Raw genomic sequence first — 16,072 nt, 5'->3', positions numbered from 1 at the left:
TTAGAGCCATCACACCTGTTTTCCAAGATGCTAGTGCTTCTCCTTCTTTTAAAATACTGTTAAACAAAACCTGTTAAATCATTAATATGTATTTCCATTTGTGTGTTTTCTTGATTTCTGCACGTCTTGGCTTTATTTTTCATAAAAATTTCTAAGTATTTCCAATACCTCTACAGGATCTGTGGTTACTTTTCTTTTTATAAGCTCCCTCGGTTTGGCAACAACCCTTTCTACGTTGTGTTGCCTAAGTTGTTTGCCAAAAATGTTTGTGTTCAGAAGTTATCAAAAACAGTTGCTTAACAGCAATCTTTCCAAAGTTATGCATATTTATCCAGGTATTCCCCTTATCTTAGTAGTTTGAGAGTATTTATTTAACTGCACTCGGTAATGTGCCATAATTGGTACTACTCAATTAAGATCTTGCCATTTCTCTAGTGTTTGGTGGGTGGAGAAGTTTTGGGATAGTTTGGAAGACAACCCCAGCTTAGTGGCATAGAGGTATGGAGCCATAACTATGACCCAGCCTACACAAATTTAACTAGCAGGAGGGTTGTAGAAAGGAATGGCTTTCTGCAGAGAGGGGCTTCTTCTGTGCTCTGATGTTCTCGGTGATAAGAGCAGTGTTGCGATCACATGGCAGGTTGATGTTAGCATTCCAACATTGAAGGGCAGGGCTGGAGTTGGCTATTTATTTGAATTTGTTTACCAGCATAGAGCACTGATCATTTCTGGCCATCTCAGCTTGGGGGCAAGAAATTACCAGACGTACAAAGTACACAATAGTACAGTAACGCATAAGTGACAGTAAAACAGTACATGGTAGCATAGTGATTACAATACATGGTTAATACATTGTATTCATTACATTATAAACATAAGTTTCAAAACATTTGTGAAGTTAGAGATTATTAAATTAGAAATGGAAAAGGAGCAAAAGCTGTTGGTGGTTGAGGTAAACAGAGAAGAGTTAAAGTAGATTTAAGTGATGTGATCTCAGGAGTAACAGGTACATTCTGCTTGTTTAACTAAATGTGATTTTTAGTAGGGAATGGAATGCGTAATGAGAGGCCGAGTCTTTCATTTCAGGTGGGAGCAACTCATACAGTGCCCAAGAACTGAGAATGGATGGTCAGAGATATGTAGCTTGGGTTTAATGATTTTTGTTTTAGGGCCCGAGTGGTGCAGGGTTCTAAGGTTGTACATAGGGGGTGTCTTAATTTTTATGCTAAGAAAGGGAGAACATGTTCATGTAGGAATTTGGACAGTTGAGATCCCAGAGCAGGTCTGTTCTTTGGTTAACTCGGAGGCAGTTTGCTATTTTTAGTGTTATACAGGGTTGGTCATTTCTTGAAGAGCATGACAGTCTACATATTGTATTTTCTAGTGTTTGAATAATGATGGAATTTTGAATAGAGGCTGCTGATATAAGAGGAAGTCTGAATTTGAGTTGAGGGAGTAGGATTCCATTCCCTGTTGTAGACCTGGTTGAATATGAGAGGAAAGTGGATATCTCTTGTAAGAGAAAGGTAAGGGATTTAATTTTTTTGTGCATTATCAAGATGCATTTGGAAATTGAGTGAGTGGCCTAACCATAAGCCAAGATACTTCAAAGGGCTGTTTTTGTGATCATAGATTGTTAGATCTGTTTAATACCAAAAAGCATGGATTTAGTTTCAGGATGTATTTGTATGAGGTTTTTAGTAGCAGTCCATTCACTGAGGCAATTTAAGTCAGATTGTAGATCTTACTGTAAAGCATTTAAGGAGTGGTTGGAGCGGTAGACAGCCATGTCATCTGAGGAGAGGAAGGTAAGGAAGATTGAGTGGAAGTTTGATTTATATAGAGAACAGAAGAGAGGCCAGATTAGATCCTTGACATACACCTTTGAGTAGTAGAGAGGTGAGAGGGAGTGGTACAGGAGTTGTAGCTCATTGGGAAATGGCGTTTAGTAGGATAACTTTGGAACCAAAGGACGGCATCAGTACTAATGTCTAGTTCTGAAAAGTGGATTATAAGAGATGGGCGATAAAGTCAAAGGCTCTGGTGAAGTCTATAATACTTGAACCAGAGAACAGTGGCATGACAATTTCATTAGTCAAAGACCAGGTAGCTGTGGCCATGCTCCTCCCTTACCAGAAGCTGTGCTGTTCTTTTTTTTAAAGAAAGTGGTATTTGGTAACATAATTCTGGGAATGGAAGGTAGGCAATTGTCTTAAACGTTTTGTACAGGGTAGAGAAAATTAAATTAGGGTTATAGTGTGATGGGAGTGTTGGTTGTTTTGTGCCTTGCACTTAAGTTCCTTGTATGTTTGTAAGGAAAATGATATATCACTATTGGAGTCTGTAAAAAGAGATGTGATAATTTGGAGTGAGCAGGTTAATTATTGCCTTTACAGCTGAGGTTCAGTAAAGGAACATGTATGTTTGACAAAGTTATTTTGTCAGATGTACTTGAGAGCATCTTTTGTGGATGACAGTTCAGAGTGTGATGTAGGAAGTTGTCTTTTACAGAGGTGTTATCTTGCAGTGGCATTCACCAGATAGATACCTCCTGCAGGGGAATGGTCACTTATGACATTCATTAAAATTCTCACACTTCTGAATTGGTGTGTGTGGGTTAGTCAAGAGCCAGTCCAGGGTACTTTGTTTAGATCTGGGGTTCCTCCTGGTTGCAAGGTAAATCAGTTAGTGAAGATCCTTAGTTATTTGACAGAATGGTAGATAATGGGCTGTTAACTGAGTGCCAGTTCAGTTAAAAGTCCTTATTAGAACTACTGTATAATGACTATTTTCCTGAATGCACCCAAAGCTTTAAGGGGATACTTACAGATTCATTGACGGTATGTTTGTCAGTGTAAATTATTTGACATTATTTTATCAACAGTAGACTCAGTCCTTTAAAGTTAGTGACTGCCGTCACCATTGCTTCCTTCTCCAGAAGGGCAACATTGGCAGTTATTGGTAAAGCACCAGAGTGCTCTATAGATCTTGATTTCACCAAGCATTGCAGCTGAAATTACATTTTAAGGCTAGGGGAAACTTGGCTATAGTCCTGTCACAGGGGATATGAGCTGTGCATTCTGCCCATAGTTTGTTAAAATTGTGGAAACAAGAATGTTGAAATATTACAGTGCAGCCATGTGAGATACTTACTGTCATGGTAAATGGTCAGTATTTTGTTATCAACAAACTTTATACTCTCTAGTTTTAATCACTTTAAGGAATATCTCTTTTTTTTTTTTTTTTTTTTTTTTTTTTTTAATTGATGCATTGCTAGTCCTGAGCACTGTGGGTGTGTCCCTCAGGGTTGCTGTGGGAGATTACTTTTACAGCTAAAGTTATGTTGTTGATAGTTAATAGGCTGTAGTGTGGAAAAAAGTTATTAATACATCTGTTAAGTTATATTTTGCAGCCGTAGATGTCTGTGTGTGTGCATTAAGATACATAGGTAGAGCAAGTTAGTCACCTTGATTACACTGTGAAGTTTCTTAAGAGGCTTTTTTTCTCTGTGAGCAACTGCAGACTGGGAATGCTTAGAGACTGAACTGTGAAAGATATGTGGTCCAGAGAATTGTCTTGGTGACAGAAACATGTCTGTGAAATATACTGTTATGTGGTCCAGTGATTGAGAGTCCATATGTTACTTCTTTCTAACTTGAGGCAGAGACTGCTTCTTATTTTTTTTTCTTCCTGGAATTGACTGAAAACTGATTAGCCCCAAGAGTTTGTTTGTTTCTTTTGGCTTTTCCCGGTTAGGGGACGCCACAGCGGAACTCCAGTCCGCTAATGATTGGTAGTGGATTTTTATGTACTGGGTTACCAGCCCTGACGCACAACCTTCAACGAAAGCACGCCCCATTCACGTATGCCTCCACACAAGACGCTCTAGCTGAGAATCGAACGGGATAACGTCTTGCTATGAGGCGACAACGCTACCGCAGCACCACCACTCAGCTATTTTACCATGCACGGTTGGCCTAGCCTTCCAGTCAGGGTGGAGGCTATCCATTTCCTTGCAAAATGCAGAGCAATGATAGGAGCTGTAACTGTTTGAGTAATGTTATTAGTCATCTTCTGTGAGGGTGAGTACCACACTCCACTGCTCTTTCTGTGAGAGAAAAGTCATTTTGGCTGTAAAGGCACCCCCTCCTCCTCCTCCCTGCTGTATTTATTTCAAACCAGTTCTTGAACCTTACCTCTTCCCTGCAGAGGTTTCCTCTTTATGTAGTTGTAGAGTTTAAGATAGTCACTTTTTTACCATGGTGGTTACAACTGTTGCTTGTATAATATAAATTCAGTGCCCTTAATACTTTACTCCAAAAAAAAAGTTGTGTACAGGACTTGTATCAGCTCATGCCAGGGCTTCCCCTTAAGAGGGACCTGCACTGGCTTGTACATGGGTATATTAAGAAAAATGTGATATACACAGTGCTTCTTACTCAAGTGCCTAGTTAAGAAAGTTTTTATGCAAAACCTTTTCCCTCATTTATCTTGGATGATTACCTCACACAGTTGTTTGCACTTTGTTCTCATTCATAGTAGTGGTCTCCTGAGAATTTTCTGGATTGACAGGTCACCACCAGTATTACTTACCTGGACACAGTGGAATTCTTTACTTGACCCACTTTTGCCTGCTGTTTTGTGGCCTAACCTCATCATTCTTCACAAAATTTCAGGCTTCCTCTGTTGCTCAGCATAGTGAAGATCAGGAGCCTTTTCTGTGCCATGGTCATGATTCCTTAACAGTCAGTGTATATACCAGCTAATGAAGAGGATTAAGACCATGAGTTGTTAAAGCTGATTTTTGTATTCCATTATTTGATTCTCTCATCTTCCATTTGCTTACTGTTTGAACCTCGGCAAGTCAGCTAGCCAGACAATGTCCCCAGGTTGAGCCACAAAAGAGGTTCGTATAGAATATTGCTGTGCCACAGGTAACAAATGTCACAGCCCCTCCCCTTAAAACGGCTTAGTGAAAGCTATCCATTCAACAGAATAAGGAAAAAAGACTTGATAAAGGTTGAAAATGCCTGATTAAGTAATTTAAAGGTCTTATTTTAACACATTTGTGTAGCCAGGTAATGCATTTCATCTTGATCAAATGGTCACACCTAACAGTAGTTAACTACTCTTGATTATTAAAATCATCCACTTTTTTGACAGTAAACTGACAAATATCCATTAACGCAGCCCACTTAAAGTCTCATTTAATTTACTTGATGAAAAACACTGGCCTATTATGGCAGAGCTTGTAGAACTTTGTGTTTAGATTTATTTCTACTAATATTTCTCATAGGACTGTTTCCTTTGTTGTAGTGCAGTATTTTGTTTTCCTTTTACCATACTGACAGCCCTTACACATAGAGCACTTTCTTCTTTTTTGTATGGTAAACATAGTCCTAGAACATGTAATAATTTGTCATTTTCCTTGTTTATTTTTTCCTGTGATATTTTCACAGCTAATTTTTTTCTTGGCTTGTTGCAGTGCTGAGTGTTCTACTTTGGCCACTGGTGGTGTATCATGAACTGATCCAGAAGATGTACAATGGCTTGGAACCCATTTTAATGAAGCTAGATTACAGCATGAAAGGTGAAAGACAGCATCGTAAACATGAGAAAAAAAGTAAGAAATGTGTTTTGCTTGCATTCATTACTTATTTGGGGATTGGTTAAGTCAGTGTTTTGCAAGTTGTACACCAACTTTGGAACTGATGCTCCATCCACCCACTCTACACCACATTAAGATACAACTCACACTCGCATGTGTGAGTTTATGCTCATGTGTATAAACATGTACTTGTGGCTGTAAACAAGGGTTATTTGTCATTTTGTGTGTGTGTGTGTGTGTGTGTGTGTATATATGTATGTATATATATGTGTGTGTGTGTGTGTATTAAAGTCATGAAGTACATCTAAAACTCAAATTATCTAAAATAAATAAAAGTGAAAGCACAAAACACAAAGCGTATAATATCAAATTACAAAATATCTAATAATTCTCTCCCACCAGATGTACCCTAAACCATACATCTCAACTACAAAACTGAGATCAGGCATCAACCTGGCAGTGGTACTGTTACGGAAAGGGTTTTTAGTAATGTAATCCGTAGTGTTAGGGTTAAGGGTAATGTGTGTTCAGGGTTAGCACTCCATGGTACGGAGAGAGGTATGTGTGTGTGTGCGATCAAATAGAAATCATTCATCTGCACTTTTGAAACACTGATCTCAAACTTATTGATAGAATTGGGCAGCCTCTTAATGAAAATTACTTGGAATTAAAAAGAAAATCTAGGATGTTTTTGTTCCCATGTCTGCTGACCATCTCATCTTCACTATCTGGTCACTGGGAAGTCTTAATACACACTTTACATAATATATACAGATATTTTAAGCATAGGCATTAATGCTGTTCTAGCTTGCCAATATACTAAAACACTTGTTCCTGTAACAAGTGTCCAGGCTGTTATTAAAAATATCTAGGCTAGTACTTGCTTTAATGTAATTTGGTAGTCTGACAGAGTAGCTGATGCATGGAACAGAGAACCAATTAGTACACTTCTCATTCCTATATAATCTTCTACTTAGGTTGTCTGATGATGCTCCAGTACTTTCTGATAACCGCAAACATTCCCAGAGTTAGTTGTCTCCAAGTGCCCTATATACTTAAATAAGATCTCTTAGATGTCTGTAAGAGACACTGTACAAGTTCAGATATTAAAGTCTTTCATAGTAACTTAAATTTTCACATCCACGGATGCCCTTGGTATATTTCCACTGTACTCTTTCCAGTTTAATCATGCTTGTTTTCTTGTAGGGTTTCTATATTGTTATTCCATACTCAAGTTTGGGTCTAATGTAACTAGCAAACAATAACTTAATCATTTGTGATTTCCTAGACTTCATAAATCTTTTTATACAACCTACAGTCCTGTAACTATCGTTAACCAATTAGATGATATGATTAGAAAAGCTCCTAGCTGAATCTACCCATATACCCAGGCCCTTAAATGAGTCTACAGCTTCCATCCCTCTGTGCTGTATTAAATATTCACCTTTCAATTTGTCTCCCAAGTCTCATATGCTTAGTTTTTCATGTATTTATCCGCATGTTAGTCTCATGTGGCCAAATGGTCAATTTAGTCAAGTTATTTTACAGACATGATTTATCTGTAACACGTGTAATCAGTTTACCCAATTTCAGGTTGTCTGCATATAGACTGTAGAACAGCTCAGATGAAAAAGTTAGGTCTGAAAGATACAATCTAAACAAGTAAGGGCCCAGGACAGTGCCCTGTGGGGACACCCTGACTGTAACCAAGGATATTACCTGTCCAGTTGCTGTATGATACTTGCCATATCCTATTTGTAAGCCATGCAGTTATCCATCTTATCAAGAGTACATCAGTACCTAGTTGTACTAATTTATTGATCAGTGTTTTGTGTATGACCCTGTCAAATGCTGAAGTTAAATCTATATAAATTATATCACAGCATGATTTTTCATTCATAGCTGTTATAATATTGTTATAGAACATCATGCTACAGGTGGTAATAGATCTGTTTTCAACATATGCATGCTGATATATGGTTTCAAGTTCCAACTTATCCGTTCTGACAATAACTTATCCAATATTACCTTCTCCATTATATTTCCACAACATGAAAATAGACTTAAGGGTCTATATGATTCTGGGTTTGTCCTTCTCCCCTTTCCCTTGAAGACATGTTTAATAACCGCATGCCTCCAATCTTAAGGAATCTCCCCATATTTATATGACCTAGTGAATAATAAATGTAATGGTGCCATAAGTTCTTGCTGCAGTGTTCTCAGGTCATTGTTATTAATTCCGTCTCCTCCTGTGCTTTGATTGGATCCAGTTTGTGCAGTTCTTTTTCAATATAATCTAATTTGATTCCAGTATCTGGGATTATCTGGATATCACTAGGACAATTTATCACGCCCTTTTGTGGCGCCAAAGTGTTTTGCATAAGATTTTATAAATATATCTATAATCTGTTGTGTCTTAGAATAGATTTTAGAATCTGCACACAGTTTATCAGTGTGTGTCTTTACTCCTTCCATATCTTGTGTATCTGTAAAAAGGTTTCCCATTATGCTCAATATCTTTATATAAATTTTCTGCAATTTTTTCTTGATCTTGTCTCACTATGCTTAATCTGTTTGTCCAGCGCTTTTATTTCAGTTTTCAAAGTTGTAGTTAACCCCTTTTCCATTTCTTATATTTTTGCCTCTCACCTTAATCAGATGTTTTGTTCTTATGGAAATATATCCCCCTGATGTATGCCTAGATCCTGATGTTAAATATTTTTTTCAAATTTTATGCACTCAATTTCTCTTTATAAACTTTCCATATTCGATCTGCAGTTTTTCCACTGAACACCTTACTCCAGTTAGTTTTACATAGTGGCTGTTTTGCTCCCATATAATCTGTAGTTAACCTTCTGTGCATTTGTTTAGATTTCAGTTTGGCAGAATTGTCTAGCAAAAAATTAACCTTTATAACCCTATGATCACTGCATATCGGTGGTGGTAGAACTTGAAGTAACAGTAATTTCTTTAGGAACACAAACAATGTCTAGTATGTTCTGTCCCCTGGTAGTATTTTTTTTTACAGTCTGAAGCAATTGTTGTTCCTGAATATTCGTTGTGAATGATTTCCTTACTAATGTTGTTGAATCAATATTATTGCAGTCTGTTTCTGGCAAATTTAAGTCCCCAGCTAATATTCTTCCCTCCTGTGTTTCACGCAAGAAATATATGAATTCCTCTAGGTCATCTGGACTTGACGTTGGTGGTCTATACACTCCCAACATTTGTTTTATGTTCCAACGTTGGCTTTGTCACAGTTGCACAGTATTGGTGTTATCATTGAACATGTAATAATTACAGGTTACATAATTATCTTTAATCCCTATCATGACACCTCCACCTGATTTTTGTTAGAATGTCTGTTACAGTAAAAACATTCATACCCTGACAGAACTGGTTTCCAGTCATTGTTTTTTTAACAATGTTTCACAAACAATAACAACATCAATCTTGTGGGAACGTAGCAAATTTTCCAATAAAAAAGCTTTATTATTAATGCTTCTAGCATTAACAACCATCAGGGTTGCATCAGATGTTGCTATCTGTGAACTGTTAAATTTATGACCTGGTAAAAATCCTGCCTAGTATTTGTCAAATATTGCAAGATATCTGCTGCAAAAATTCTCTTCCCTGATCTTGACAAATGCATGCCATCCTGTTTGAACATGTGCGCCCAAAACTAGGCTTGGATGCTCTATACATTTCCATTTTTTAAAACTGGACATTTTTTCCATGTAGGTATTTACCAAAAAAATATTTTCATTCACAGTGACCTGACTATTCGTTCTATAGGTGATTTTTGAAAAATACGTCCCAACACCAGTACAAGCTATACTGTCTGAGGGCTTGTCAGTTCCCTACTAACAGTCAGAGAATTCTTGTGGATGACATCATTTGTACCAACATGAATAAAAGTGGATCCGTACTTCCTTACATTAAGGTGTTCCACTGCTTGTCTCACATCTACTATTTTAGCTCCTGGCAAGCATAACACTATTCGATGTTCATTATCTTATCTGCAGATATAAGTATCAGTTCCTCTAATAATTGAATCTCCAATTACAAGAATATCTTTTGCTTGCCAGCTATGAAGAATCTTCAGCTTATAATACAGTAATGTCTGCTCTATCAGTTGTTACGAAGGATAAACCTTCATCACCATTAGCCTTATTAATCCCACTGTTTTCATTGTGTATTAAATTGTCATCCAGCTGGTATTGTAAATCCACAACTTGAACCATGTAGTCAACATCTGTCTATCTTCTTTTTTCTTATAGTAATGTTCTTCAATCCTTCTACGTTCAGTTTTGATTTCTTCCTTTTCACTTGTCCCTTGCCTCTTTTTTCTACCTTTTCTGTTGGAAAAGTGATGCCTTTTTCTGCAGACTGACGGTTTTCTGATAGAAAAATATCATCTTTCCCTGTAAACTGTGTGTTACATAACAAAGTAGTGTCCTTTTTACTACATGTACTCTTTCCTTTACAGTCATTAATCAGTTTCTTTTTCTTCCACGTTATTTGTTGTGAACTTCCTTTCTTTTTTTGTTTCCTTTTAAACAAACTGGATCCTCAGATTGCTGAATACTTGCATCCAGAGTTCCACAGCTGTCAGGGTCATCATCTTGTTTCATAGGGGTTGAATGATCTTTGCAGACAGTAGTTGCATCATTTCCTAAATGTGTTCTATGTCGATCGTTATTTATTTAATCAGTCCAGTCATTAATATATGACACAGTTCTCCAAGCCGTACCAATTGTACGAGTGCAAGCATCATCATTGTCTATATTTACTTCCAACAGTGGTAAGCAAATATCCAACTTTTGACATGAGGAACACACATCACCAGTGTTATCAGCTGTTACCTTTAAATATGCATAGCATTTATTACACTGTTAAATGTGCATTAGCAAATCATTAATTGCATACTCATTTAAGGAATCCATATTCAGCTTCAAACTAATACAATATTGTAATTGAAAAAAATAATCAAGAACATTAACAGAATTCAAAGAGAACTTAAATCAACTTCTACGACCAAAAAAAAAAGATCACACGAGCAATATACAACAAAATAATAAATTAAGTACATTAAAGTTGTTCGACCATACAAGTTCTGAAGCCAGACAAAAGTTGTAATTCCTTTACGTCATGTGGCCAAGGTAGGACTGTTTAGATATGCTCAGGATTTTCCTCTCTGCAGTTTGTGTGAATTTATAGCTGTCTAGGCCCCTTGGGGTGGTTAGAGCTTTTCTGTCTAAACCTATCCCTTCCTAACAACCAACAGTGAAGTTAAAGGTAAAATAACAAAATAAGAATCAAAGTAAATCTTGTTAACAAGCTATCCCTTCCTAAATACAAATAGTTAAAAACAGTGATAAATACTATATAAATTCAAATAAAACTTCTCTCACCAGTCAACTCCACAGTAAATCACAAACCAAGGTAGGATTGTTTAGATATGCTCATGATCACTTTGTTCTTATGACTACCGAGCAACAATTGTGGCATGTAAAACTCACAAATTATGCCCCAGTAATAACCCACTATCACTTTGCAGTACTGAATTTCCATGCTTGGTAGCATTATCTGCGGTCCCTTTGAAACCAGTGGAGGATAACATGCTTTTAGTGTATTATTTTAGTATTTTAGTGTATTTACAGTTTTTTGCAGTCATGTAAGATGCTGAATGAGAATCGGATACATTTTCTGTATTTTTCCTGGTCACCTGGCTAAAGAAAAATCTGCAAAATCGTGTAAGCAATGTAGCACCAGCTGCCATTATGAAATAGAAGGGATCGTGGCAAACCAGCTGAAGAGTAGAATTAAAAAAAAAATCCTCTGTTTTATAAACCAGTTATTTAAGAGGGATTGTTTTAATGTAAATGAACTACAGAGAAAGATCCCTACAGCATGATACTTCACTGAACAAAACTCAGCAGAACTTGATGGTGAGGTATTTTTAGGGCCTAGAGCTGTAATTTAGATATCAGCAAAGTCTGCAACATTTTGCTAGTCCAATCACACATGGGCAGTAAAACTGCCAATATTGAAACATGTTTGCACTGAAACACTGTTCGTGGGCACACCCCTGTAATTTGTATGCACTAAGATCATTATACTTCACATACTTCTGAACAGTAGGAGTAATCTGAAGTGCTGCAGCCATAAACTTTGTTTTTTCCAACATTTGAACTTGTAGTTATGCTATTTCAAAGGTCATAGTTGCTGTCCCCAGAATTTCAGTAGGCACCAGCTGTTTTGATGTGTGTCTGTGTATTTTAAAAGGATTTATCTTAATTTTTTTCTTAATCAGTCACCTTTTTGGAAATGTGCCAAGGTTGGCTGAATTTTCAGTCTCTGTTAATTTGGGCTAGTTCTTAATGTTAGTTTTAGTGATAGCAAACCTATCATTAAAGTTTGGCCATACAGTTAATTTTTTGTCATTTTACAAGGTGTTGCATAGCAGTTATCTTAAAGAAATTGAATATGTCCTTCTAGTCAGTGTTGCAGTATTCTGTACTTGTGGGAAGTCCTCCGCCCAAACAACCCAACGTCCGGCCAGTATACAACAACTTTTAGCTACTGCAAGGTATATGGGATGTCACACGTATGTGCTGACATCATCAGCCATAAAAGGATGTCCACACGTACAATCCTCAGAACTTTTCTGCTGCCATTTGGAAAGCTTGATTCGTACGTCGGTCTGCTGCCTGTTTCCATTGGTTGCTTTCAGATAAGTGCCCCATTGGAGATTCATTTCATTGCTAGTAGTTCATGCCATCCAGGAAGGGTAAGTGTAGGTGTGGAAGTCAGATTCCACATAGACGGCCACTAACTTTGTCTTTTCTGCCTAGGCCTCAATCACGACCATTGTTCTTGTTCCATTTGTCAGGCCGTTGTTCCTAAAACTCTGTGTAGCTGACTTTCAGCTTTAAATCTCTACATAGAGATTCAGCATCTTAAACGTCTGGCTAGGGATGTTATGGAGGGTTCCGGAGGTCCTTTGGCTGAGCTGATTTCCAGAGGAAGTTTAGCAAGCCTAGGCCTGAATCCTCTTTGGCTGCACCTCTTTCATCTGACATATATCCCTTGAGGTCAGTGAAGATCCGGTGTTGCATTTGGAGGTTGGGTCTGGTTCCTGTACAGGTGCCTCAATTGAAAATCGCTAGAGAATCCGACCTAGGCACATCCTCTGAGGCAGTGCAGAAGTTCATTTCAGGTGGACAAGGGGAACCATGGCTCATTGTGCTTGAGGACCCTAGGGATGTCCTTTCCACTTCTGTTAGTGTACAGATTCCAGAGTCGATTCCAGATGTTAGGCCTATGTCAGGTTCTTCCACTTCTCTTCATGCAGAAATACATGTTAAGAAAAAACAGAACACTAGACACTCTCAGGCCCTTTCACCTCTACAGTCCGGCTGGGATGCTTTCTGTCAGGGTTTAAGACTTTGATGGCTTTGAAGCCTTCCTCTGCTTTTTCTGTTCGTTCTTTTACATCTTCTCCTGTTCAGAGAGTTTGGGAACATGTACTTTTCTGATGATGATGACGGTGATGATGACTCTTCCTCTGAGGATTCCCTAGCATATTCTACCCAAGTTACATCTCCTCTAGAATATGCATCTCCAGAGGAGTCGTCTAATGGGAGGGACGACTCAGTAGAAGAGATTTTTTTTTTTTTGGTGAAACTTAACAATATGAGGGAATCTTTCAAATGGGATTTTTCATAGATTTCGAAGGAGAAAAAAAGGTATTATAACCCTCTGCAAATGGACATTCCTTCTCCTTCTACTCTGCCACCAGTCTTGCCAGCTTTCTTGGATGCTTTCTCTTCTTCTAAAGCCCCTGACTCTCAAGCTCCTGCCCCGAAGAAGCCATACAGATTCTACAAGGTGCCTGATGATTGCAAATTCTTGTACAAGTGTCTTTCAGCTGATCCAGCTGTTTCCTTAGCTTCTGACAGGTCTTCCTGGTCGTCTCTCTCTTCTAAATGTCTTCCCTGTGATAAGGAGAGCAAAATTCTGAAGAGACTTGGTAAAAAAAAAAAGTTTATACTTCTTCAAATTTAGCGATCAGAGCAATGAATTACCAAACTCATATGTCTAGGTATTCCTTGGCTCTCCTTTCTCAGACATCACAAGCTCTTGCTCAACTCCCAGTCTCTGAAATTAAAACTCTGTTTTTGACCCTTTTAACAGCTTCTTCACAAGTAGCTAGACGTTCCATTAAGTGCAGCTATGATGCTGTTGAGGCATCCTCTAGAGCTGCAGCATCTGGTTCTGTACTTAGAAGACACTCTAGGTTGAGGCTTCAGCCATTGCCAGATGACTTTAAAGCAAAATTGTTAGATGCTCCTTTGGATAAGTAAACTCTTTGTTTCTGCAGCTGCAGACTTTGTCTCTGCAAGAGAAGGGAAAGAAACTTCATAATTTGAATCACCTTTTCATTTCTCCTGTTCCCAAGTACCATAGGAATTTTCCTAATAAGACGTCTTTTGTTAGGAGACCAGTTCGCACATCATCTTCAGCTTCTTCTACCAGACCTAAAAAGACTGCTAGGAGAATTCCACAATCTAAAAACTCCTTCTGCACCTTCTTCACAGCAGTCCTTTCCAGCCAGGCTCAGTTCTCTGACTAACAGCCTTTTCCAAGTCTTACCCCCTCTATCTCTTTGTTTGTCTCTCTCTTCCAGCTTGGGCAAGGATCACTCAGGATGTTCTTCGTGTTTCACTGTTGCAGTCATCACATTTGGGTTATCCCTACCAGGGTAGCCCTCAGCCGGCCAGAATACCAGAGACTTAGTATTTTTGCGTCAGTTGCTGTCGCTTGAGGACTGACCTCAGGTCGTCAGTAGTATAAAGTAAGGCAGCTGACGCCATTACATCAGTCTTTCTTGCCATGGAGCCCGAAGCAGGAGGAGTTTGCACGAGTGCCAGTCGGCCGCTACCCGATTTTTCATCTACTGAATTGAAGTTGAAGTCTCCTAAAGCTAAGTACCCCATTGAGGATCCTTTTTTTTGCACTAACCGATGTCAGAAAAAGTTAATAGTTGTCTCGCCTGTGGAAAGCAAATACCAAACCGAGACTTCCACTCTTTCTGCGTCACTTGTTTAGCCCCAGACCACGACGTCCCCCGTTGTCGCTGCTGTACTTTGTTCAACGCCAGAACTATCTTTCCTCAGTCCCTTATTGTAGCCAGATATTTTCGTTTTCAGTCCTTGAATTCCAATATGGCTTCGGTAAGCCATCTGACACGTAAAGATAAAGACAGAGACAGCCCACACAAGTCCAAACCTACCGACAAGGCTTCTATTAAGCTAGTAGTCAGCCCTCTGGTACTCAGTGAGGTGCTTTTGCAGCCCCTGATGTCCGCTTCAGTTGATTTGCAGGCTGATACCGAGACCCTTTCAGAGTCCGGTATGCCGCAAAACTCTTCTTCGACTAAGGATACTGCGGTAGTCTCTACCTTGGATGGGTCCGGAGCCACTGAGCAGGCATCAGCTTCCGAGGAAGTCCCTTGCACTACAGAATCTCGACACAAACAGCCATCTTCTTTCGTGACTACCGTTCTTTCAAAAACAACAGAGTTTCTTAGGCCCAGGTTTCGTACCACACCCAGGAAACCAACCCACTCTTGGGTGCCTGCTACTTTGCCTCAGTCTCAAATGCTTAAAATGGCAGAAGACCTTATGCTGATCAGGGGAAGCCAATCTACCCCCTCCAAAAGGAAAAGAGATCTTTCCCCTGTAGTTTTATCTGAACAGAAGTCAGATGAATCTGATGCATCTGACTATCAAGACATGCAACCCCCCTCCACTTAATGAGGATTCTGATGCAGAGGACTCCATTCCTTCAGCCTCTTCCCCCAGAGGATTTTTCCTTTGGGAAAACCCTGCATACTTTAAGGGAGCATTTCCAATGGAAAAGTCAGAACTACCCTCAGTCTAAAAAAAGACACAGGGAATTCCTCTATCTTCCGCAACACAGGCCCTTGGCCATCCCCCCCAGTCCTGGATGTTGTAGAGGATGTTTTCCACAAATCCAGCTTGACTCCTGATGCCCTACCTCCTGCTCCCAGAAAACCAGATAGTTACTATAGAGTCCCTGACTCACACAAATATCTTTTTAAAAATCCAACAGCTGACCCTGAGGTCATTTCTCAAGGGCCAAAAGGGATTAAAGCAATCTCTGCTAAAGAATCCCACCTCCCTTAGACAGGGATTCCAGAGCATTGGACAGACTGGGTAAAAAAGTATACACCTCAGCTACTCTTGCTATTAGGGCACTAAATTGTCAGTTCCATATGCTGAAATTTCAGCAACATATATTGGAACTCCTTAAACAAAAAATGGTTTGTTGCATTCTGCAAGTCAAGTAACTAAACACACTTTGCACTGTGGTTTTGACGCCCTAGAAGCTTCTTGCAGTGCAGCAGTCACTGGTTCTGTCATTAAAAGACATGCA

The 16,072-nt window shown here is 38.9% G+C and overlaps 1 protein-coding gene across 1 annotated transcript in view; it reads left to right on the top strand.

The window, feature by feature from the left end:
- The window catches only part of RETREG2 (reticulophagy regulator family member 2), a 1,615,599-nt gene that overhangs the window by 1,072,485 nt on the left and 527,042 nt on the right, over window positions 1–16,072 (top strand). Inside the window, exon 6 of the mRNA XM_044075231.1 lies at window positions 5,486–5,623. Within this exon, the coding sequence (XP_043931166.1) occupies window positions 5,486–5,623 (138 nt within the window). The remainder of the gene's footprint in view (window positions 1–5,485; window positions 5,624–16,072) is intronic.

Source organism: Protopterus annectens, chromosome 6.part0 (assembly GCF_019279795.1).
Source record: "Protopterus annectens isolate FY-2018-M chromosome 6.part0, PAN1.0, whole genome shotgun sequence".
Taxonomy (NCBI): domain Eukaryota; kingdom Metazoa; phylum Chordata; order Ceratodontiformes; family Protopteridae; genus Protopterus; species Protopterus annectens.
The sequence above is the reverse complement of the archived record's forward strand: the minus strand, read 5'-3'. Positions and strand labels throughout refer to the sequence as shown.